The 24,972-nt window shown below is 41.6% G+C and overlaps 4 protein-coding genes across 13 annotated transcripts; 2 read left to right on the plus strand and 2 right to left on the minus strand.

Moving 5' to 3' along the window:
• Nucleotides 1-232: 232 nt before the first annotated feature.
• Nucleotides 233-11,161, minus strand: znf646 (zinc finger protein 646). Of its 6 annotated transcripts, XM_039789180.1 has the most exons (5): nt 10,131-10,385; nt 6,560-9,405; nt 5,959-6,323; nt 5,244-5,700; nt 233-3,730 (listed from the first exon to the last, which is right to left on the minus strand). In XM_039789180.1, the coding sequence occupies exons 2-5, from the start codon at nt 9,184-9,186 to the stop codon at nt 2,836-2,838; spliced, it is 4,344 nt and encodes a 1,447-aa protein (XP_039645114.1). In that variant the 5' UTR covers nt 9,187-9,405; nt 10,131-10,385; the 3' UTR covers nt 233-2,835. The 6 variants fall into 6 exon arrangements, with proteins under 6 accessions (XP_039645114.1, XP_039645112.1, XP_039645111.1 ...); XM_039789178.1 differs by lacking the exon at nt 10,131-10,385 and adding an exon at nt 11,018-11,161 and having other exon boundaries at nt 5,244-6,323; XM_039789177.1 differs by lacking the exon at nt 10,131-10,385 and adding an exon at nt 10,676-10,789 and having other exon boundaries at nt 5,244-6,323.
• znf668 (zinc finger protein 668) lies at nt 10,717-14,103 on the plus strand. The gene is made up of 2 exons (XM_039789187.1): nt 10,717-10,828; nt 11,408-14,103. Exon 2 carries the CDS (start codon nt 11,416-11,418, stop codon nt 13,411-13,413), a length of 1,998 nt encoding a protein of 665 aa, XP_039645121.1. The 5' UTR covers nt 10,717-10,828; nt 11,408-11,415; the 3' UTR covers nt 13,414-14,103.
• A 196-nt stretch (nt 14,104-14,299) lies between these two features.
• Nucleotides 14,300-15,047, plus strand: LOC120551686. The gene is given in 4 exon segments (XM_039789189.1): nt 14,300-14,432; nt 14,435-14,576; nt 14,579-14,723; nt 14,725-15,047. Coding segments are annotated over 4 exon segments (534 nt in total). The 5' UTR covers nt 14,300-14,303; the 3' UTR covers nt 14,843-15,047.
• A 173-nt stretch (nt 15,048-15,220) lies between these two features.
• Nucleotides 15,221-24,398, minus strand: LOC120551683 (circularly permutated Ras protein 1-like). 5 transcript variants are annotated; one of them, XM_039789185.1, is made up of 21 exons: nt 24,103-24,398; nt 23,754-23,869; nt 22,112-22,363; nt 21,421-21,654; nt 21,182-21,325; nt 20,999-21,076; nt 20,821-20,894; nt 20,385-20,561; nt 20,252-20,293; nt 19,897-19,986; nt 19,527-19,678; nt 19,329-19,410; nt 18,978-19,108; nt 18,682-18,766; nt 18,470-18,576; nt 18,245-18,357; nt 17,475-17,586; nt 16,801-16,941; nt 15,738-15,834; nt 15,599-15,625; nt 15,221-15,490 (listed from the first exon to the last, which is right to left on the minus strand). In XM_039789185.1, exons 2-21 carry the CDS (start codon nt 23,836-23,838, stop codon nt 15,401-15,403), a joined length of 2,313 nt encoding a protein of 770 aa, XP_039645119.1. In that variant the 5' UTR covers nt 23,839-23,869; nt 24,103-24,398; the 3' UTR covers nt 15,221-15,400. The 5 variants fall into 5 exon arrangements, with proteins under 5 accessions (XP_039645119.1, XP_039645118.1, XP_039645117.1 ...); XM_039789184.1 differs by having other exon boundaries at nt 23,754-23,849; nt 24,107-24,397; XM_039789183.1 differs by having other exon boundaries at nt 24,107-24,397.
• Nucleotides 24,399-24,972: the final 574 nt, after the last annotated feature.

Here is a 24,972-nt window from a genome sequence, read left to right on the forward strand (position 1 = left end):
CAGAGAGACAACACACATTCAGTATCATCTGGAAGAATATGGACAAAAAACACATTGTACTTTCCAAGTCTTTTAATTAATTCCAACTACTTTCATTTAATCATTTGCTTATATTCTAAACTAAGTTCTAACAAAGAAGTAAAAATCTACGTTTCAGAGTGACAAAATAGTTATATAAATATGAATTGAGAGCAGACATTTTTGAGCACTGAAAATCCAATAAATCAGAACATGTTTTATATGCTTTTTTATTACACGATAGCTAATCTAGCAGTTTTCTCCTGCTGAGGAAAATCTGAATGTACATAGATCCAACCAATATTTTCCTTCAAATATTTACAGAAAGAGCTCTGAGATTAACACAAGCCACAAATACCAGGCTGTGATTGTGATCAATGACAGAGGAGTGAACATGTTAAGTGCCACAGGGAGATTAGATGGAGAACATTGTAAAATAAGACAGTTTAAACTCAAATGTGCATGTGTCGTTACGTGTAGGCTACCGTGGCATACAAATGTTACAGTAAGATAATCTAAATCGTTACAATTAATACACAATACAGATTTTATATCATGTCAGAAAATGGCAAGTTGCCATGGTCTGTCAAGGCTAGTGTCAGTATACTGAAACTGCTGCACTGCACTCGATACAATGGTAAGACAAAAACAAACGAGATGTACTTGTTCATGCACTGAAAATACTTTCAGCATATTGCTTAAATATTACGACCCGCAAACTAGCTGAGGTGAACTATTGAACAGTCGACTCTTTGCCTGTTGGAACCCCGACAGATGACAACAGGCCAGTTATAGACTTCCTGTCCTCCTTAGGCTACAAGTGTCACATCTACAAACGTGCAAATATAACTCTGAAAAGAGAAACTGCAGAGAAACAACCATTTTCTGGAGAAAACAGCTTCTGCAAACTAAAAACTAAAACCTTAAAATTGATGCTTCATCCATTCCATTTGAACTGATAACTATCTCTATCATTACAGTGTATTATCTACAATTAAGCTGCATGAGGCAAGTAGCAGTTGCTAGGTAGGCAGGGCTTTCCATGAGGTATTTCATACTTCTGAACAGTGCCAAACATACATGAAATGTAATGTATAAGGCATAAAGAAAATCTAATTTCAGACTATATTATAAAAACAATGGCCATGTGTTCTCTTAAGCTAGATTTCTGATAAGAAACTACTTAAGGAACAGCAGGCACATTAGACAACTTGGCAAAAAAATAACCCAGAGAATCAATAATTGCACATTTTTCACAGAGCGTAAAGTGGTTCATGAACAGGACAGTGAAGATGAAACTGGTTTGTCCTTGTTAATCCATAAAGCCCTGGTATGTTTGTAGTAATACTTGTGCTTAGCAGAATTTCTTTTAAAAATACAGTCACTATATGTGATTGTAATAAAAGCCTTTGTGAGGGAAGAAAATTCATGGAGACAAAAAGGAACCACTTTCACTTCACTGTTTCAATACTTCGGTTACCGACTGCTTTAAGACATTTTAATGGTTGGCGGTTGAAGAGGTTCAGAAATCAGAAGATAGATTTAAATTTAAAAAAAATCTAATTATATAACGGGCAATATAAAATCTACTTTGTGGTTTACATTATATAACAAGTACAGTGAGAGAGGAGTTTTGTTCACATTAAAATGCTACAATTGACTTACATTTTAGGCACTGGCACTTCAACATAACTGATGCTCAAAGATTTTAAGATGGATGATAATTCAACAGCATGCACTGCATGTGGCGCTGCAGCTAACTGTTGAAGTGACTTTGACAACCATTACATAAGCTAAATTATTAGTGTTGAAATGGCACAATTTTAAAAGAAAATGCTAAGATCAGAAACGGATTATCTACAATGTTGTCCACATCAGGTATGCTCCTTTTGAAGGTTTACCCTGAGTGCTGCCAGTAATGCTCGGCTCATTCATTCCTGACTGTTGTAACGGAGAACCAAAAAAGTAAATACAAATCGACTGATGGCGTTCCTTAAAAGGCTACATGAGTTTTAGAAGACTTTTTTTTTAACATTCATAAAAAGCTTTTCTACTAAAATATGCACATAAAATAACAGGAATAAATTATTAAATACATCCATTTTTAGCATACAATGTCACTCGACGTGGTTATTATTAGCAGTACGACTATTAACTTGATAATATGATTTCAGTAAATCACTTTGCCACTGACCTTTGGACACACCCAGAGGTATTTGACTTAATAACAACAGGCTTGCCCTATGTGAGATCCAAAAGGAAAGTGAGCAGTCCTTTGACGCTGACGGCAAAGTTGACGAAAGGATTCAGAGATAAATATAGTTCGTATATTTTGTTTCCTAAGGAACTTACAGAGGCACTGAACAAAATTAAACATAGCATAAGAGGAGAAATAACTATTATAACAGTACTGTGTTAAAAAATAAAATAAAAACATGTTATCAGTGTTAATGTCCTTAACATGGACCTGGGCTGCACTGTTCACTTTGGTTGGTTGGTTTGTCATTGAGGAATAAGCTGCGACTAATATTATCAGCCGCCCTGTATTGTGGGATCCTGTGTATTCATGGAAAACATTCAGGCCTTATTAAAAACCTGACCCATAAACCCTTTGGCGACTTTTGAGTGATGTCACCATCTGTTGTGAAGGTAAGACAGGAAGTCAGTAATGAAATGTGCAGGTCTTCAAAAGGAGATTTTGTCAGGACCAAGTGGCACTTTCTGAAAAAAAATAAATACTGTTTTACAATTATTGATAGAGGGATGAATAACCGAGGACCGGCTGTCCTCTTCTCTTGTACGCTCCGGAATCTGACTTCAAAGGAAAGACCCCATGTCCAAGTCCATAAACGCGTTAGCATCCATGCTAAAAGAGGAGTCGTAGGCCTGGGTGTTCTGGTGCATCTTCTGATGGTGCCGCAGGTTGGACTTGCTGGAAAAGCTCTTGTCGCACAGAAGGCAGGCAAAAGGCTTCTCTTTGGTGTGGATTCGTCGGTGGCATATGAGCTGAGTGGACACGCGGAACGCCTTCCCGCACTCAAGACATTGGTAGCGCTTGGGCTCCGTATGAATGCGTCGGTGGTTCTTGAGAGCCATAAGGTTGGTAAACTCCTTCTGGCAGATGGAGCAGAAGAAGGAGCCCGTCTTGTGGCTGTTCTTGTGGTTGAGGAGGGAGCCGGCGTGGCGGTAAGTGCGCCCGCAGTGCTCGCACACATGGCTCTTCTCCTCTGTACCAGCAGACTCGTTACTCTTCTGTGAATGAGTGATGCTTCCTGGAATATGGGACAAAGGTGGTGGAACCTGCTTGTGCACCCCGTCCATCACTAAGGTCCGATTTATTCCCGAGTCCCAGCAGATGTTGCTATTTACAGGTTCATCCACGCCTTGTTGATAGGGGTCCTGAGCCCTGTGGTGCATGTCCTGGTGCTGCTGGTAGCTGGCTGTGTTGGGAAAGCTCTGCTGGCAGGGGTTGCAGACCACAGACCGGTCCTTAGCGTGCACCTCCATGTGGCTCTGTAGGTGTGCGACCAGACAGAAGGTCTTGCCGCACTCGGGGCAGCAGTGACGCCTCATCTGGGAGTGTATCTGTAGAGTGAGAGGGTCAGGAAATGTCTGGAGACACAAGGTACAGTGGTGGAGGTTTTCGGAGTGTGTCTTTTTATGGTTGAGGAGAGAGCCAGCGTGGCGGTAGGAGCGCCCACACAGGTCACACCTGCAGTAGGGATATGTTAATATTCAATGCCTGATATTACGCCATAACTAAAATCATTTTCCAAAACAATGAACTCTTAACTATATACCATTATAAAAAATTATTATACTTTCAAAATAATAGCCTGACCAATACTGGATCTGAAACCAATACTTTGAAATTACAATAACGGTTGGCTGAGATATTTTTTTGTTGCAAATATATTTAATTTCAAAGTTTTTATCAAACAAGAGAAAAAAATACAAAACATGGAATATATTTGACTTAAATTCACCTAGTCATCCCCCAACTACAAAGAAGTTTCATCAAATATGTTGACAAATTGAAATCCCCATTCCCAACCCTACCACCCACCCACAGGATTACAGCTCACAAAATACATTCAGGTGAAGAGGGAAAAACAACATAACATGATATCGTTGAGCCAATGAGAAAAGGACAGAGGAGTGTGTTGCTTCCATTTTGAAACATTTGCAGGGAGTGTAGTGAAAGCTATAACCACATAAGCTTTATTTGGTAAGAAAGCACGGCATTTCTTCAATGTTAAACCAAAGAGTGCACAGACTGGGTCACGGTCAAATTGGGTTTCACACATCTCACTAAAAGCTTTAAAAATATGTCAAGACAGAACATGAGCATTAAGTCAGCTGGCTGGCCTCTACATTGAGGGCATAATGGCTCAATGTTCAGATCAATCTTTGCCAATCTAGCATTAGTGAAATGAACTCTAAACCACTTTCAGTTGTATCAAGCCATGTTTAGTCAACATAGACAATGTGTGTATCAAGTCTAAGACTGAGTCTCGTTGGTCATCCGTTTAACATTGCTTGAAGAATTGGTGCCAATTTTAGGGAAAATTAGTAAGCCCGTTGGGGTCGGGCAACTTGTTATTTGGTATAGATTTAATGTTTGCAACAATTTCAGGAATCAAAATGCCCACACTCAAATTGGTGTTTTGTTCCTCTTGCACGGTGGGAATAGTCAAGTTTTTAAAGGTGGAGGGGTTATCGCTGCATTCTGCTTTATTTATGTTATCATGATCTATAAGCATCTCTCCTGTATGTGACTGAATCCTTTTGATTGATCAGGTGGCAGCTGCTTGACAAGCTTGCAGAGACAAAAATCTGTTCGCCATATCTCCAAAATTCACAGACATTGTGTCTGGATTTCAAGTCAAGAGTTGCCTTATCATTAACAATAACACATTACAAAAACAAATATTGTTGATAAGGATTCTTTCAATTTGTTAAAATTAATTATACCTAAGATGTGTACTGTGTGGGACATTTTACAGTTGAAAAATAAAAACTTGTCAGTAAACTTTTCTTTAACATTTTTGTACAACAATTTCTGGTAACTTACCAGCCATGAGCTAATCTATCAGTATGGTCAGGACAGCTTTGTTAAACAATAACAATAATTTTTATATATATATATAAAAAAAACGTCCCCATAATGACTAATAGACAAAACAAAATGTACATACTCAGTTCAAAATCAGACAGTAACTCACATGAAGCACTTGTCTCCCCTCTCTGACTGCTGGACTCCAGCTCTCGGGGAGTTCTCCTGACCTCTGCGGCAGCGGTGCCTCTTTAGGCCAGACCTGCCCTGGAAGCTCTTTCCACATGCAGGACAGCTGAAGTGACTCGCCACCCGGTTGTGGATCCTCTGGTGGTTGTGCAGGATACTGGCGAGGCGGAAGGCCTTTCCACACGTGAGACATGCATACTTTTTCTTCTGTGTATGGATGCGTGTGTGATTGCGTAAAGCCATGGGGTTAGTGAAGGGCTTAGAGCAGAAGGTGCAACTGAAGTGTCCTGTCTTGTGGGTGTTTTTGTGGTTCAGGAGTGAGCCTGCATGACGGTAGCTGCGATTACATATGTTGCACGTGAAAGGGCGCTCCACTTTATTTGGAGACACGTTTCTTTGTGCATCAATGCTGCCTGATGGTCCATCACAGGTGTGGGCTGTCAGTTGGTCAACAGAGAGAAAGACCTGCTTACATTCCTTACACTTAAACGCTCTAGATTTTAGACCCCTCCTGCCTGCGGCCCCATCCTTTCTGATGCCTGCACAAACATGGGCCAATAGCTGCTTCTTTCCCCTAAAGCCTTTTCCACAGTTTTGGCAAGAGTGCTTTTTATATGCAAAGTGGGTGCGCAAGTGGTTCTTCATTGCTAGTTGATTGGAGTAAGTGTTGTTACAAACTGAACAGTAATATTCACCTGTTTTATGGGAGTTCCTGTGGTTGACCAGACTTCCTGCGTGGCGGTATGTACGCCCACACTGGTCACAGGCAAAAGGCCGTTGGTCACCTGCATCCTCTAATTTGACTGTAGTCTCACGCTTTGTTTGTCCTCTCTTCCTTCCAGGCAGCTGCTTGCAGTGCCGAGACGAAGTAAAAGCCTGATTGGCATTTGAAGTTAAGGACTGCACTTCTCCGTCTGACCTGGGCCCATTCATCTGCATGAGGGCCTGGATCTGGTTGTTGAGGTCCTGGATTTTAGCTTGGTTCTCTTTGTGCCTTTTCAGGTGATTCAGTAACTGCTTCTGAATTTTGAAGGCTTTTCCACACTCATTGCAAGTATGCCTGGGGAGGAGACAAGGCATATGGTTAATTCTGTTTTTACCAAATAGGGAGCCATGATGACAAAACAATCGCAACAAAACAAAAAAAAACAGAAACTCTACAGGCAACTCTTTGCTTTTTTGTTTAACAAAAATTCATAATTTCCAACATGCATTCACAGTTTGCAACATGAGTACGTTAAATGTTATGCAAGAGTTTTAAATGTATTAACGATGTGTATTCTTGCTAGAACTAACCTCTTAATATCAAAGTGGGACCTCTGGTGGTTTTTAAGGGCCAACAGGTTGTAGAAGCGCTTCTGGCAGACGAGGCATCTGAATACACCGGTTTTGTGGGACTTTTTGTGGTTAAGCAGGGAGCCTGCGTGTCTGTATGAACGCCCACACTGATCACATTTGTACTGACGATCTTCGGCATCAACAGTTTCTTTGACGTGACTCGTATCTTCATACTGGGCAACATGATTTACATTAATTTCCTCTTTACCATGTGTGGACTCATCTGTCCTCTCAGCTGTGCAACCATGGTTCTCAAGATTATGGTAGCTGGTACAGAAGATGCCACAGCTGCCACAGATGATACTCTGTGCTTCCTCCTTGCCTCCAGGAACATCACTGTTGTTCATATGTAAATGAGTAGCATTATCTACCTGGTCCTTGTTGTGTAGAAGCTGATGAGTTATCAGGTCCTGCCTATTGGCAAAACTTTCCCCACATGTGCTACAGATCATCATCTCTCCGGTCTCATCATCTTTCACTTCTTCATGGGAGGACATGGAGGAAGGCCCTGAGCTTGCAGGAGTATCGTGGGACTGTGTGTGGCCTCGGAGATGGCTCCTGAGAGCCATCATGCTAGTGTAGCTGTTTCCACATAAAGAACACTGATAAAGATCTCCATCATCATCATCCTCCTCCTCAGCATTATCACCTTCTCCGCCACCATTCAACTGATCACTGTTCATATTGTCACGGAAGTTCTGTTCAAAGTAACTTTGGCCGTGGCTTTCATTCAGACCATGGAACTCAACATTACTTCCTGGATTTCCAATGGCACAGTGATCACTGTCCTGGAAATGTATATTACTGCCATAGTCACTGCTAGTAGTGTCATGTTGCTGCTGTAGCAGTGGGCAACTGTGAGACTTAATCCCTGCAATATCTGCAAATGTTTCACCACAGTCTGCACACATGTGTCTCTGCATCAGGTGTTCGTTGTGAGGTAGATGCACAGTCATATCCTGGGAAAAGTTCTGATTAAAATGCTCATGGTACAAAGCTCCATTGTTGTGTTCAACTCCATTCTCCTGATCCATACCAAGCACAGGGAGAGCGTGATCCTCCTCCTCCTCCTCCTCCTCATCCTCCTCCTCCTCCTCATCTTGAGAGGAGAAGCTGCCCTGCTGGTTATCCAGAGTCAGAGGCTCTGAGGAGAGCCAGTCTCCCTCATCGTTGAGGCCAAAAGATGACTGAGCTTTGTGGAGACGAAGATGACTTTTGAGGGCAGCCAGGTGAGGATAGCTCTTTCTGCAGAAAGAACATTGGTAAATCCCAACCTGATGTGACCTTTTGTGGTTGATGAGGCTCCCAGAGTGCCGGTAGCTTTTACCGCATATATGACACTTGAAGGGACGCTCGTCGGAATCTACAGTTGAAGTCTCTTCCATTTCAGTTGCACGGTCAGTGTTTTGAGCGTGCTTCAGGGCAGGATTAAGAATGCTCGTGTCTATGATTGGGGGTTCTCCCTGAGTGCTACTGGAAGGTGGTGTTTGATTGTTGGAGCAGTCAGAGTACACCTGACTGTTACTTATAATCTGCTCCTGTGGCTGATCAAAGCCTAAATGATTATCTATTGAGGATACTGAGGGAACATTATTTATAGGAGATGCATAAAAATTTGACTCAGGCGAAGCAATACTGCTGTCATATGATATATTATGGTTCTCTGACACGGTATCTTGAAGGCCAAACGACCGAGATGAAGAGTTATGCATTTGGATGTGTTCCTGGAACTCTTCATCATTGGGGAATAGTACCTGACACAAATGGCAAAAATTTCCTGGATCATCCTGGCTCTGAGGTGAAAACTGGTCCGGTGGTACGCCGGTGTGTGACCCACCCATTGAATCAGGGTCTGTCACACTTCTTGCCTTGTGAGATCTCTGGTGGCTGTAGAGTGCAGCCATGTTATTAAACAGTTTGAAACACACTGTGCACTCAAACATTCCCACTTGGTGAGTCTTTTTATGATTGGTCAGGCTTCGATGGTGTATGTATGATTTGTCACACAAATCACATCTGAAAGGTCGATTTGCTGCATCCTCAGAAGTCTCAGATTCTGCATTATAAACAACCCCTGTCTTGTCCTCAGCTGGGCTATTTTCTGTAGAAGTCCCAACACTTGCAGACTGCTCACTGAGATGATGTGGGTGATCATTTTCAACTTCATGTGTGGAATAGTCCATATCTACCTTTCTAAACGACTGCTCCTTTACTCGCCTGGCAAGATGAACATTCTCATGTGTAGTCAGCTGCGTTGCCAGACGAAAACCTTTCCCACATTCGGCACAGGAGTACTTTTTCTGTGAAGTGTGGCTCCTGAGATGACTCTTCAGGGCCAAAGCATTAGAGTTTTCTTTACCACAGATGTTACATTGAAAAGTACCTACTTCGTGAGTCTTTTTGTGGTTAGCTAAGCTACCTGCATGCCTATAACCACGTCCGCATTCATCACATTTAAATTTGCGTTCTTCCTCTTGTTCAAGATGAGCATCCATGTGCTTAAGCAGACTGGGCATATTAGGACATACAATGCCACATTGTTTGCAAGGGAAAACTTTTTTCCTGCCAGTGTTTTGCAGTGCCATTACAAGATAGCGATTGAATAAAGAGCACCAGACACAAAGTGTATGAATATGCAGGAGGGAAATGCATTAGATGCCTGGTATTGTCCGTATACAAGAAAGATAGTTCTTTAAGATAAGTTCCAAGGAGTGTCCAGGGAGGTAACACAGTAGAAGATGTTGAGAACCAGTTCCACACACTTAGGAGAGTGGCTTGATTTTAGGAGAAGCTGGCAAATAGAGCTGTTGAAGACAGAGGAGATGCCAGTTAGCACTATGGTGAATACATTAGCAATGTATGTAACAGTATTCAGTTTTATGCAATGAGTCGTGTAGATGTTATAGGAAGCTACAAATAACCTATTACTCATTATTCCTAAAGATATTAGTTTATTCTTCAAACAATAGTTCTACATTACAAATTACTTACAACTTAGCTAACTGTTCTCATAATTGCTATGCCTTAAAAAGGTCTGTTCACCGATTTAAATTTGTAAAAGTTAATACATCTTTAGAAAGAACCACCACGTTTAAATGTGTCACTGGCAGCAGGTAACCAGCATCATGGGCAGACTTATTAAGTTAAATGCAGTTAGCTAGAAACGGTATCCAGCTTGATAGCTAGCTAGCTACATCTCTGCACCAGCAGGCTAACTGTACTAGCAGGCTAACTGCATTAGCTAACATTATGTCAATAAACCGGGAAACGCCTCTCTACATATTTACTGCCATTGCAAACACCAATTTTCTTCGACATTATAAACAAAACTAGAATGAACATACTCTACCAGGTTATAAGGAAGAGCGGGGAGATTACTACAGCCACATTTATATAACGGAACACTGGGCAAACGTTAGCGCGCTCCCAGCTAGCATCTTCATGGCTAACGTTAGCTAAACAAACATTGCACCAAAAAGCCGTTTTGAATGCGGAATCACAGCGTAAGCAAATACATCGAATTGAATACCTGTTGCAGTACTGGTTCAATTCCATCCTCCAAAGATATATTTCCATTCATTCTTTAAAAAAAAAGGTTATTATTGTGTAAAGGGCAACCCCCTTTTTCCAATTGTCTTTTTTTCATCCATCCCCATTTCCACATTGCGCTTGTTGCTAGGAAACAGGAAATGTGCAGCAGAGAAATGCTTCCCTCTCGGAAGTAGCTAGATAGGCTAAAAGCATATAAGTCGAGTTAATAGAAACTGCGGCGAGCTCAGCGTTGAAGTTACCACATAGCAAGCATTAAACTCAAATCAAAATCAATAACTTAAATGTTCATCTCAATATTCTGCTGCTGGTTTTCGTAAAACACCTAACGTTAACGTTGAAGCACATTAGCTAGCCAAAGTTAGCTAGCTAGCTCTGCCGTTGACTTCTGAGCATCGTACACAATCTTCGCTTCAGCTTGGAACGTTTCCTTAATGACAGACAACCTGCTAACTTTATTAGAACTACCATGTTTTACCATGGGTTTCTAATACATTTATTATGTGATTTATATTTACTCCTTACACGCATTAAAACGTTGCACACTTGGCTGGCCGAGAGCTTTCGTCATCATGGTCCTAGAGCCGTCCCCCACCCTGCAGACAGTCAACAGCAATCACCATCTCACAGTAAATGCTGTCGTGTACCGAGGCGCCAGGTATTAATGTCCATATACAGGTAAGAAACCGTTGTTTCTCTAATGCACACACGATGCAAAGAGAGCGAATTTTAGCTAAATCCATCCCGCACAACCACGGTCATGATGGTGACGACACTGTCGAGTGAATTGGTGCAGCTGGACACCGGTCCTAGAGCCAGCCATTTTGAGTTTGTTTAGCAAGAGAGCTAACGAAAATGAATACGTACATATCGTTTCTGTTTCGTTAACTTCATCGCACTGACTCGTGATCTTTGATCCTCGATTCCGGTCGGGCACATGTCAGTCACACAGTGATTTCTGTCATTGTATCGCCAACTTCCTCTGGCATCAAAGCGGTTAGCTTATTGTCCCTGAGGTCCTAATGCCAGCCATTTTGTGATTTAATTCACACCCACATATATGTATTGTTATAACGTTATACAGATTTTTTTGTTCCTGGTACACTGTCACTGACGATCTGCTGTCCTAATTCATATCTGTCATAGACTTTAGCCTGATGTCTGAGGAACAATCTTTCAGTCTCATATTCTTATTCTTATGATTTGTTTATTTACATAATTATTACAAATATTATTTTTAATATAATCTATTTACAGATATAAAGATGGCCTCTCCTCAGCCTGGCAGCCCACCTCTTGCAGAGCAGTACACCCCTCCTGCACAGGACAAAGGGAGCCAACAAGAGGAAGAGCTGGTGATGGATCAGCCTGCAAAAAAACGTGGCAGAGGCAGACCTCCAAAAGCCAAAGCTTCCTTCAAATGCTCTGCATGCACAGAGGCTTTCAGGAGTCTGTCAGCTCTGCAGAGCCACAAGCTTTCGGCACATGCAAAGGACCGTCCGCAACAGCACTCATGTTCTCAATGTACTAAAACATTCTCGAGCAAGGCTCAACTCTCAAAGCATGAGCGCACTCACTCAGCCCAGCGTCCCTTTCAGTGTCCCGACTGTCACAAGGCTTACAAGACACCTACAGAGCTACGCAACCATAGCCGCTCTCACACTGGGGAGAAACCATTTGTATGCACAGAGTGTGGCAAGGCCTTTATGCAAGCTATATGCCTGAGGATCCATATGACACAGCACAGTGGAGAGCGTCCTTACTCCTGCCGTCAGTGCTCTAAGAGCTACCCCACCCTGTCTAAACTAAAGGTGCACTTGCGCTCTCACACAGGAGAAAAGCCATACTTCTGTGCTGAGTGTGGTAAGAGTTTTGCAGATCCCTCTGTGTTCCGAAAACACAGAAGGAACCATCAAGGCCATCGGCCGTACGCTTGTGATGAATGTGGGAAAACGTACACAGAGCTGAAGGACCTGAAAAACCATGAGCGCTCCCACACGGGAGAAAAGCCATATCTGTGCTCAGACTGTGGCAAAGCCTTCTCCCGCTCCTCCTCCCTGGCCTGCCATCAGCGCATTCACTCCCAGAACAAACCCTATCAGTGTGAGCAGTGTGGTAAAGGCTTCACCCAGCTCTCCTCCTACCAGTCTCATCTCCGCACTCACTCTGGCGAGAAGCCTTTCCTCTGCCCACAGTGTGGCAAGATGTTTTCTGACCCCTCCAGTTTCCGGCGCCACCAGCGTGCGCACTTGGGTTTCAAGCCTTACCCCTGCGATAAGTGTTCCAAGAGGTTCCGGCAGCCAGCTGATCTGGCCGTGCATGAGCGTGTTCACTCTGGAGAGCGGCCTTACAAATGCCAGAGTTGTGACAAGGCCTTTGTAGCATCCTGGGATCTGCGGCGCCACATGCTTGTCCACACAGGTCTTAGGCCCTTTTCTTGCACTGAGTGTGACAAGTCATTTGCTGAGCGCTCCAGCCTCAACAAGCACCGACGTGTGCACTCTGGAGAAAGGCCTTTCAAATGTGAGGAGTGTTTGAAGTCTTTCGTGGTGTCCTCAAGCCTTCGCAAACATGAGAGAACTCACCTTGCTGAGCAGTCTGAGCAGCAGCAGCAGCAGCAGCAGCAACAACAACAACAACAACAACAACCGGAGACAGAGGCCGGGTCAGCCTCAGGCTTTACTGCCCACACAACTCTTCCGCAGTTCTCCTGTACTCACTGTGATGCTACATTTGGAAGCTGGGATGAAGTTCAGGCACATGAAAATCTTCACTCCATCGACTCCACTCCTGTGACTGTTACCAAAATCGTATCCATGGGCTCACATGTCTGTGAAACCTGCCAGGCAGAGTTTGCACAGCTGGCAGACTTGCAGGAGCATGAGAAGCAGCATCCCAAGCCGAGACCTCATGCTTGCAACAGTTGCGGCAAAGGCTTCCTCAACAAATCTGGACTGCGTAAACACCAGAAGATCCACTCCACCAGCAAACCTCACAGCTGCCCCCACTGTGGTAAAGCTTTCCTGTTTGCTGCCTACCTTCGCAAGCACTTACGGACTCATGCAGACGCTGCCCCGACCACCACACAACTCAGTGATATAAACATTATTCATACTGACCCGCTTCCCTCTCCTCCAGCCCCCAGTGAGGTTTCCTCCTCCACTGTTGAACCCAGCGCCATATCCCTAACAGTTCCAGTGACTGTACCTGTGACTGCTTTTCAGTCTCTGCCAGAGTACTTAATCAAAGAAGAGGGACTTTGAGCTTTTTCTTTTTTACTGTTTTTTTATTTATTAATTTTTATTCCACAAATATTTAGCTAGTGGCCTTCAGTCTATTTAGATGATGGGTCTAATGAAGTGTTATTTTTCAAGAAAACTTTTTTTCAAAAAGCTCAAAATAGTCTCCTTCATGTAAATTATCAGCGCTTTGTCAGTGTTTTGCATTGCCATTGTATTTGACAGATGTAACGTATGATGTTCATGTTTTAAAATATATACTGTACTATAAGTAGCCTACCATGAAATTATCTTATCTGCTGTAATCTCTGTTGTAATCTTCATACAAATGTGGTGTTGCAAACATGTATGCTGATCACTTAAAATGTTGTAATTTCAGGTATGTCTTTTATAATGCTTTTTACATAAGTCTGTCTTAAAATCTTTGAATTTACAACAATTTGTACCTGTTTTACTGTGTATTTATCAGTATCATCTAATACAGTATTATAACATTGTCGAGTAAAAAGGAAAGAAAGTCAATGGCATTCCAAAATGTTCAATCAGATGAATTACATTTTATACCAATATGAAAAACGTGATGTATAAAAATTAGTAATGTGTTTGTGGTCTTTTTTTATGTCCTCATGTGTACTATATCCTGGGCACGAGCATGAAGAGGGAGATGTTTACATAAAGTCATGTCAGTGCATCATCTGGTGTTCAACTAACAAATGTATTGATGACAGTGACATTTCTTGCACCCATAAATCCATCAGTGGGCTGCAGCTCTTACTGCTACCCACTTTATTCTCATTAATGACACCTAATGTACCTTGACATACATTAAGAACCACTTCAATCCATATGTACAAACAGCTGTATATATTTGCTGTGACATTTCTGAATGCTTAAATGAACAGTTTTCATGCATAATGATTCCTCCTTCCACCTTTACCAAACTGGAGGCTGACTTCACCTGCAACGGCACCAGGGACAGCATCTGCTCCAGAGCCTGTTTTAATTGAGACTTCCAGAAACCTATTATGGTGGCCTGGAACTTTATCTACTGTATGTGCTGGTAATCCTTTCTGTCCTGCTCATGGAGCGGTTTGCCTCCCACCTGCGCTGCCTGGCCCAGGAGACAAGCTCTTAGGGGAAGACTGATGTGGAGCTGGAGGCTCAGGTTGTGTCTACAGACCCTGGGAGCAAGACGGTCATAGAGACAGAGGCAAATGAGGCTTTTACCTACTTAGAATCAGTCTGCACATTCTGGTTGAAGCCTGGTTTGTATGATTAACAAATAATAGCTAATATAAATGCTCGACAGATGTCTGTTCAGAGTTATGTTTATGTTGTGAGGGCCGCCCTACAGAAATGCATGTATGCTTTGGCATCCAACTCTGGCATGATTATTGTTTGTTCAGGCTAATTTTGTATGTACTCCATTGCTCACTACCTTTGCAACTATTGAACACTGACACTTTCATATTTTTTCTGATTTAGAATATATGAATTATAAGAATGCATATTCACTGAGTATCTCAACAACATTCAGTGCATAGATATTTTGTAAAGCAAACAATAATGGTTAGCTGCTGTTGTGTGATTACATTTTCTGTAGCATCGTTAAGTCTGGCGCAAACAAGTTGCATATATTAAAACAATTACATAATCATTATCAGACCTATATTAACTGTCGTGTTGGTGGCTTACATATTTTGTGTGATCTGTTTTGCTGACACAAAAGGATCTATGTGTAAGCTGCAAACTCTGCCACTGAGACACTGTCAAATACCCCTTAGCAGTTTTGATGTAAGACTGAAAGGAATCATTTACTCTGAGAAATGAGTTTGTGTATAATACAGATGACCATGTTTTATGTTGATACACTGGAATACATTATTTACATTGTGAAATATGTGGGGATATTCAGCCAGATAATCAAAGTCAAACAGCAGTATTTATTTATCCTTGTCATTCATGACTAGAGTTGCTTCCAGCGAGATAAAAGGTGCAGGCTGACAGTTGGCTAGAGTTTATGTTTATTCTTCAGTGAGATGGATTTCCTGTTGCTGTGCTTCATGGTGTAGAGCAGCGCTGCACCAGTGTCTGTTAGAGACTGGGGGGGGAAGAGAATGAAACAAGAATAACCATAAAAAGTTAAGCAAAGCAGGCAAAATATTTTAGTACTAAACAGTATAATTAATAAGGACATTATCTGATTTACCTGTGAGTCTGAAAAGACAGATTTACTCTGGAAAAAAAAACAACACACAAAATAGTTAAGTGTATAACAGGTCATTCTAACCAATGTGAGACACTGACCTGATTAAAAAAAAAAAAAAAAAAACACTGTAAAAACTCACTCTTGTGAAGATTTGTATGCTGTTGTTGTATATAGGGTCCATGATTTTAACCCATTCTTGGTATGTTTGATGGTCCTCTGAACTTCGATCATGCATTCTGCAAACAGACAGACTCACTATGTAGTACAATATCTGTAGCCTAAGAAATACTCGGCATCTAATAAACAGCATGCATAAAGACACACACTATCATTTTACTGGCATTATCAAGTAGATGATAAGGAATGAAAAAAAATTAAAAGCTTTGAATTACAAAAGTTTGAGATAAAATAGTGATGGTCTTAAAATCATAAAATCCTCAGTTCATCAGATGTACAGTACAGGACCAGTCTGGTACTGTATTTGAACATTTTAATGTCAACTAAAGAGCCACAGACAGTTCATCTGATTTTCCTTTAACTAACGTTTTACTTAGTTTTGTTGCAAAGCGTTCTTAAACTCCTTTTTAACTTCACATGCATAATTACTGGACTTCTCATTTTACCTGTCGTTTGTCTTTTATGTGTTTAGTATACAGAATTCACCCTAATTAAATCCATTTGTCAGACCTCATCATTAAAGAGCCTCTATTATCCTCCTTTTCAGCAGATTTGTATTCTTGGGGTCTACTAGAATAGGTTTACATGCTTTGATTTTCAAAACACTCTGAGCTCTTGGCCCCCCTTCCTGAAAAGCCCAGTCTGGTCAGCTGGCCCACTCTGTTGTGATTGGTCAACTAAATTCCAGCCACTGGGCTGGCTGTGCTTGCTCAGGCAGCACATTTGACAAACTGGGCTGCCTTTCTCAATCAATGACATCATTATTGAGGAATTTCAAATATGGGCGAGCCGTTTTCAGGCAGTTGAGAAAAAGTGCTGTCTGTGGGATAGAAAACTCCATTTGGAGTGAAATGTGTTTTTTTGTACTTTATACATCTATTACATACACAAACAACTATGTAACACACTAAAAGACTGAAAAAAAAACAAAAAGCATAAAAGGGGCTCTTTAAGTAGCTCTCATTCTACATGTTGCCCACACAGAAATGTCAGTCAGAGTTCCCTCCATCCCTCCTGTTACTCACATCGCTCTCTCGATCAGCTTCTTCTGCAGCTCTCCCTCCCTGCTGGCATCAAGGAAGCGGCCTCTGACAGCCAGAGCGGCGCTGGCCTGTGATGTGTTGAGCTGAATGATGGCCAGAGAGAGAGAGGACAGGGCCGCCAAGCTGAGAAGGAGGGCCACACATTTTTATCATAAGAGTGCTTCTCAACATTTATAGCTTCAACCTTGCTATTATAGTACTGTGCAAACACACACGGGGGCCACTTTGTTGCCGCTCAGAAGATGAATTGCACGACCTTCATTCAGTATATGAAACAAGCAGACTGAGTTGAGAGGTCCATTTCCTGTGTGACTAAATGTTAGAATGGATGAGAAATACAATTTACATGGCGCAATCATTTCTGCATGACGCAAAGGCTCCTGTATCTCAGCAACAGCTCAACTCTTTGGATTTTAAAACCGCTTTGCCTAAAGCTTCACTGAGATTGGTACAAAATAATACATCTAATCAATCGTTGTCCTCAGGTTGAAAATGCCTCGTTGATTAAATATGTCAGAAGATAATGACTTGTTTAAGCTTTCAAGGAGGCCATAAGCATGCAGACAGCTCAGTGGTGTGTGCGTGTGTGTGCAGAAAGGTAATCTCAAAAAACAAAAGTGAGAGAAACACTGTAATTATGGAAACATCATTATCACCTGTCATCAGTAACTTCTCGTTCTGTGGTGATCACTCTAAGCATCCACTGTCCCTTCCTCTGCCTGTACCTGATCTGCAGCTGGATGGACACCCTGCTACCAGAGGCCGGCACTGACACCGAAGAGAAGCACAGAAAGAACAAATATGAATCAAGAGAGTTTCAGGTTTTGTAAAAATAAATAAATAAATAAACTACTGTTTTTGGAGCACAGAGAATATACATGTTGCTTTTTTGACCATATTACATATGGTGGCACGGCCTGGATTGGTTTATAGATGTACAATGAAAATCCGCAAATGTAAGTCAAATGAGTCAAACAGTGGTCTGGCCTGTAAGAGGACCACATAGCTGATGCAACATCTGGCACATCAGTGTGCTACTACACTCACAAAAACAATGCTAACATGCTGATGTTTTCAGGAAACATTTACTAGGATTCATCATCTTAGTTAAGCCTGTTAGCATGCTAACAGTTTCTAATTAGCACTAAACACAAAGTACAGCTAGGCTGATGGGATGGTGTGACAGGTCTTTATAGCACCAAAAGGTGGTCTAGTGTACCAAGGGTACAGAATCGAACACATGGGAATTCATCCAGTGGCTGACACATCCTTAAGGAACATCCTGAGGCCCATCCAGGGGTTTCAAGGATCAAGGCATAGGCTACTAGATATGTGGGCTGGTCAGACATGGATGCAATTTTAGAATCTGCAGTGAGACATGCCAAATGTCTGTGAATTGTGACATACTGTACCCGTTTTCTCTCACCTTCTGCATCCTGTTTACTGACTCCAAACTGGAAGGTGATCTCTGTATCTGGGTCCACGTTCCCCACCTCTCTGGTCCCTTTGTGTCCTGCCTCCCTCTCTCCTTTCATACATCTGGACCAAAGCAGAACATCAGTCCTGTGAAGTGCATTCATGTGCCAACTAGACCACTCAATGAAGAATTTAAGAATGTCAGTATTCAAGGTTTATACAGCGCATCTCTTACAGTGATTGGGGCAGCAGTAATGTGACAGTGCAATGAGTAGCTATGGTTCTGTTCTCAATGATCTGTTCAAACTCTTGGTGCAAACTATTGGGGCTTGCTATCACCACCTTGGGGACAAAACACACAGATAACAAGATGTGATGAGTGATATACATTATAAAAACTACTTGTACTCAATATAAAAATCTGACAAATGTTGAAACACATCTTACTGTCCCTCCAGTGCGATCAGCGAGTCTCCCCAGCTCATCCAGCCTGCAGTCTGTTCCCTCTATGGACAGCACAAACACTGTAACACTAATGAAAGAAGGACATTTCATTATGAACTTCATTACAGCACAACAACACTAGACCAGCCTAGAACCCTTATTAGTACTAATGTTAGCATTAGTACTCGACTTATAGTTATTTTTGACGGTGGAGCACCAGTGCTTTAAGTATGTAAATGCATGTTAATAGTCCGTTCAGCAGTTCCATTTTTGATATTGATGAGGAGATGTGTACCAACCCCTGACTGGCAGCATATTCCCCCAGCTCCTGGTAGAAGATGGTGGATGAGAGGAGGGTGCGAGCATCAATATCCTCTTCCTCTAGATTCCCCAAATCTGTGTTGGCCTTTCCATCTGTACAGATAATCACCTTCGAGATCAGCAGGAATTGCAGGTCAGGATTGTATTTTTTTAGAAAATAGAAAAATTGACACATGGTTGCTTTTAGAATTTGTTTTGCACAAGCTTTACTAAATCTATGCAGTGCTGTGAAATGATCATTTACTACATGCCACATGTATAATGTACTACATGGGCTAAAATATACGCATATACATCTGGTATAGTCTTCTTAAAAAGACCGAACCTACCTTGGACCCCGGCTGTCTGGAGGCTATTGAAATCGTCAGGAGAGCAGCTGGGCCGAGAGCTGTGGTCCCACCTTCAGATAATCTTTCAACAAGAGGAAAATCAAAAAGCACATCTGTTATTTGAGGATCAAGTTAGTAATATGTAATAAAAGACAAAAAGCAATTGACTGTACTCAAATTACTGCTTTTTTTTCTTACCCCCTGACTTGTCTCTGTAAGTAGTCCTTGGTCTGTGAGAGTGGAGGTGGAGTGGGGAAACTGGCTGCAGCCTTTTTCAGAAAGTCGCTGTCAGTTAACTCTGAACCGCTCAAGGAATGTGACGTGAAATGCTCATTTCCATGCATTGTCACCTGGTAACAAAAACATTAGGGGATGAAGAAAAAGCAGCAGTAAATACTTCTCATTGTTGTGCTCACTCGCATTTCTGAATGAGAAAATTATAAGCTGGGGAGAAAAATCAAATATAAGACACAAAGTTAAGAGAAAGAAATCAGTAATAGAATTATGAAAGAAAATGTCTATACAAATCTATTGTGAACATTAAATAAACTGTTTTCAATGTATGTACCTGAGAGTTGAAAGTGATGAGTCCCACTCGTTTGTCAGGTTGTTGTTCACTTAGTCTCTGAACGCACAGCAACACAGCTTCCTGGACGAACTGGTTGGAAGACAAGGATTTCTTATCACCAACAACATATTGATATCATCTTTGGAAACTGCTATTGTTGTGGTACTATCTGTTATGCATGTACACAAACAGCATTTTGTAAGTGTTGTTTTTTTAAGTCAATTTATGATGTGTTGTGTTACTTAGAGAGTTTGCCCTTTTTTTAAATGAACTCTAACTGGACCTACAGTAAATTTAGACTCACATAGTGTTCACTTTTCAGTCTTACAAAGTTAAAAAAAAAAAAAAAACTCACTTCAAGACGAGATCTTTGGACAACCTGCTCTCCCTCTGACCTCTTAAAACAACAGAGATTGATCATTTGAAACACCACAGGTTGTATTTGTGAAAGCCAGTAAACAGATCAGCGTCAGGTTGTGTGCTTTTACCTGAGATGTTGTGCTCATGGAGCCTGAGATGTCGATGCAGAAGAGCAGCAGAGCGTCAGCAGCACACAGGGGCTTTTCATTAGGAAAGAGCAGAAAGAGGCCATCCTGGTGACGACACTGTGGTATACTGGGAGTGCTGGTCGGCTTCCATGGCTGACAGAAGTAACAGTCCTCAACCTGCAGTTCATCATAAGAAGAGAACATACTGAGAAACCTTACCAACACAAACTGAGTCCCCTCTGCAGCCTGTATCAATCAATCCAAACCCAGTTATCCATTGTTCTATTATGTTATGAACAATAATGCTTACACTTGTCATTCTCTGTATTTTCCCAGTAGTGAATACGAGGAGATATACATTTATTATTCACATTTTAAATCAATGCCTCTTAATCGTGTTGCTATTACTACTTAGAATAAAGATGGAATGAAATACCACATTGGCATAGCAGGACTCCAGCACAGAGCCACACTGTGAGCAGGGGGTGGGTTCTCCTTGTATGGTCTGCACTGTAAATATGCAAACATCATGGTCATCATAAGCCAACAGGACTGAAAATCTAACTAGATGGGCGATAATTAAGGTTTTATGGTGACGATAAAAGTTTACTGACTTTCCTCTGAGAGTAATTTTCCTAAACTGACAAGGAGCACATTAGGATTCCCCGGCAGAGGCCCCTGATCTGCTGATCCTGAGTAGGGAGCAGCAAGAGCATCAAACACAAGCACTGGAGGTGTAAAAACATTTGTGAGTAGTGTTGTTCTTTTGACAGAGTGACAGAAACCGTTGCAATTACCTTTACTAGAAGACGAGATAAGGGACATGTCTGGGAGTAATTCCTTAGATAATGAGGGAGATAAGTGGGGTGTGGGCAACAGCACCAGGTACTCTGGCATTGACTTCAGGAATGAAGGTCTCGGAGGAAGAGGTGGGACTGACGCTTGAAAGCAGAAAAGAATAAGTATGATCTGTCTATTCCTTAATACTGTCAAATAAAAAAATGAATGGAAATGGAGAGAAAACAAGTGCGTTTACCTGATGTCTGGGCCGACACACTGCTAGTGTCAGCTGGCAGCTTCACCTCGCACCCCGTGCCTTCTGGTGTGGTGTACGAGTAGTTTGGGTCCCAGGGATGGGCATTTAAATCGGGCTCATCTTTCGGGAGGTCGTAGGTAAATGTCTGACTGTTGGTGTTGGAGGAAGGGAGTGGCTGGCTGTAAGGAAGAGACTGGCTGCGAGTTGCAGGTCTCATGTGTGGTGGAAGAAGAGCTGGCAGATAGCGGCAGTGTGTTAAAGGAACAATTTACCCAAAATAAAATAAACAGTCACTCATTCAGTAGGCTGCAGAGCAATGGAATTCCTACATAAGAGCAGTGGACACAGTGATTTACCACCTTCAGCTCAATCTCCATCTATGAATCTCCATCATATTATAAAAAAACAAAAAGAAACATATTTTCTCTCACTTGGGATGTACCAATCTAATATGTTGGATTTTTTCTGTAAACGAGAGCCAAACTTTCCTGATTAAATAAAGGCGTTTTTATTTAAATGTTTAAATTATCGCACTAACTTTAATAACTGAAAGAGCAGCGGCTAACTTTTCTGTGTGTTTGGCAGACCTCAGTGGACTGTGACTCAGAGGATAACACTAATAAATCTAAGTTATTTGGGTAAATACTACTACAGTACAGAAACTAAACTTATTCAGCCACATTCACAGTACCTGTTTTTCGAGGTGTCTGCTGAGGAGTTGTACTGCTGGAAGTAGCTGCCTCCGGTTTATTGTAAAATTCTTGATTTTCATAGAGGACAGTGGGCTTCACAGCCTTCTTCACCTCCTTGCTCTTTTCCAACTGTTCAATAACCTTGGAGGGAGATTGGAGGGATTTCGGTGATTTGGCTTCTGCAGAGTTTGTTGAAGGAGGAGGAGGGGGAGGAGTGCGAGGACGGATCCGGTTAACAGGAGGGAGAAGAGCTGAAAAGCATAGAGATAAAAAATAAATATGCAGTGGCTGTTAATTTGAGAACAGCGTCTTGCAAGAGAAATGCGAGCGCAGACAAAACAACTGGTGCAGCGAAGACCTTTGTGCTGTGAAGGAAATGTGACTCAGGTGGCAGATGGCTTTTACAGAGAAAAGCAAAGTATCTGAAAGAAATGTGTCCTTTAAGATAGACAGGAGAGGATGTGTGTGTCACTGATTGCATAATACATAATGGTACTTAAACAACCAGTCACACAGAAAGCTGTGATGAAAGGAAAAATCTACCTTCTGGATTTATAAATTAGCAGTTGTATTGGAATTAACTTTTTTAAATCTTTCTCTCTTATTCTTCAGTTTATGACTGAATCAAAATTTTCCAAAAAGGCTTTTTGCCATCCTGCAGAGAATGGAGTGACGTGTTGGTGATAGGCATAGTGTCTGCACAGTGAAAGCTTTGTGTCTCTTTGGTGGATTTCTTCAAACTGGTGAGTCAACAATGAAGCTATTTGAATCTGAGACTGACTGTGACGACAGCTGCCTCAGTTGTTTTTCACATCCCATTCCCACTTCCCCAGGCCCTGCATTTCTGTGAAGCTTTGCGGTCATTGACATTCTCCACCTGTCCACCAGATGCCCTTGGACTCTGATGCCCTAATCCTTCTGCTCACCTGTGTCCCATCCTCCGATCAACCTGTCAGTATATACAGTATACCAGCCCCTTTTCCAAAGTCAGTGGCTGCTTACTGCCTTTGCTCTCCAGCCTCTTCTCCCAGAACCTGAATCTCTACCTCCCTGCACCCTTTTCCTGCCCCATTCCTGTTAGCGAAATTACAAATCCCACTATGGCCACTCCAAGACCCGCCATACGAAGCAGCTCGATTGGTTGTGGTTAGGCATTTGACCTTGAGTGGTTAAAGTCAGGATAGGCGATTGGTCAGGGGATAGGACCTGAACAAATGGGGTTACATTACCTTGCGTAAGCATGGACACCTGGCCAATAAATGCTACTGAAGGGTCTTGGCGTGGCCTTAGTGGGATTCACAATATCACTTCCTGTTAACGTGGTTTTTCAGTTACTTCTGTTTGGACCTGATACCTTTGCCTGGAAGTTATCATCTATTATTTTCTTTTCCTTGCTGCCTTGTTCACACCCCACAATAAAATCCGTTGATGTTTTAAATAGTTGAAATTCTGTCACGTGTCAAACTGTATTGCAACTGCATTAAAAAATAAAATAAAATCTGTGTCTGGCAAGTGATCTGTGGAATTGAGAAAACTAAACAGGAAAGTGGACCCAGAAAAATGACATGTATTTTTAAACAAGTATTAGTGTTGTAAATTTGGATTTTTCTTTGACGTCTGGAAGTGTTTGAAATAAATCACCTGAGCGCTTAATGACGTTGGATCCTGGGGCGTCTTTCTGACTCACTGATGGCGGCACATAAACAAATCCACAAGCAAATTCCATAATGACTCCACCTGCATGTGAGAGAGAGGACCTAATAACACATTACAGAAGATACATTAACGTCTTTACCACATAAAAAAAAAAAAACGGTCCAATCCAAAGTAATTACAGTGGCAGAGGCGACAATGTTGTTCTGGGGAACATGTGACATTCAGTTCCTGATGTTGACACGCCTAAGCGCTACTGAAACCGGAATCCACCTTTTGTACCTTTTGTACCTGCGATATAAAATGAACACATTCTCTCAAAATAAGCAAGACGTACTTACACGTGCAGAGTCCTTCAAGTGCTGCCAGCTAGCCTACAGTACAAGTTACAGTAAACATGAAACCTTCCCAGGTCTCACAAATGTTTCTACTGTGTGACGTCGGACATCTTGTCCAGCAGGTTTCTCTGCTAATCCTAAAGAGTCTGGGTGACACCGCAGGGTGGTGTGCGAACAAAGCTGCGACATTTATCGCATGCTGCCTAACTCAAGTTAAACATTTCATGAACGTAAATAAAACTGGACGGAGAGAAGACCTATTGAGAAACAGGGCAGTAAAAGGTCGAAGGTCAAGATGATTATTAATATGCCTTTCAAAGTAAAAGAATACCCTGGCCTACACAGACTATCCTGACATATTCTTTCATATACACAGATCTTGCTAGTGAAATATATATTATGTCATGCTATTATATTATTATCACTTAAAATAATAGCATTTGTCATGTCATTTTATTTGTTTTTAGGAATGCCAAGACTTCTGTGTACTGGAGAACGGAGGACAGAAGGAATGAATGCCTAAACTAAAAAACAATTCAAAACCAATTCATTTTGTTTTTATTTATCTCTCAGTATCTTACTATAGGCCTGTGTTTAATTCATGTCATCAAATTAATTTATATGTGAAATAAAGTACCTGATCGCAAAATAAACAAACAATAAACAAACAAAAAACATTATATACAATTGAAATATTTGAAATTTATTTGAAAATGGTGGCACATATTCACACATATTTTTGCTTTTCGTCTGTTATTTTGTCTTTTGTGTTTGCCTTAAAATATGAAAAAGAGTTTACAGCCATGAGATAGGTTATAGTTCACCATCTTTGCCACAAGCATGCTAACACGCCAAACTAACTTTAACCT

This window comes from Perca fluviatilis, chromosome 21 (genome assembly GCF_010015445.1).
Source record: "Perca fluviatilis chromosome 21, GENO_Pfluv_1.0, whole genome shotgun sequence".
Classification (NCBI taxonomy): Eukaryota; Metazoa; Chordata; class Actinopteri; order Perciformes; family Percidae; genus Perca; species Perca fluviatilis.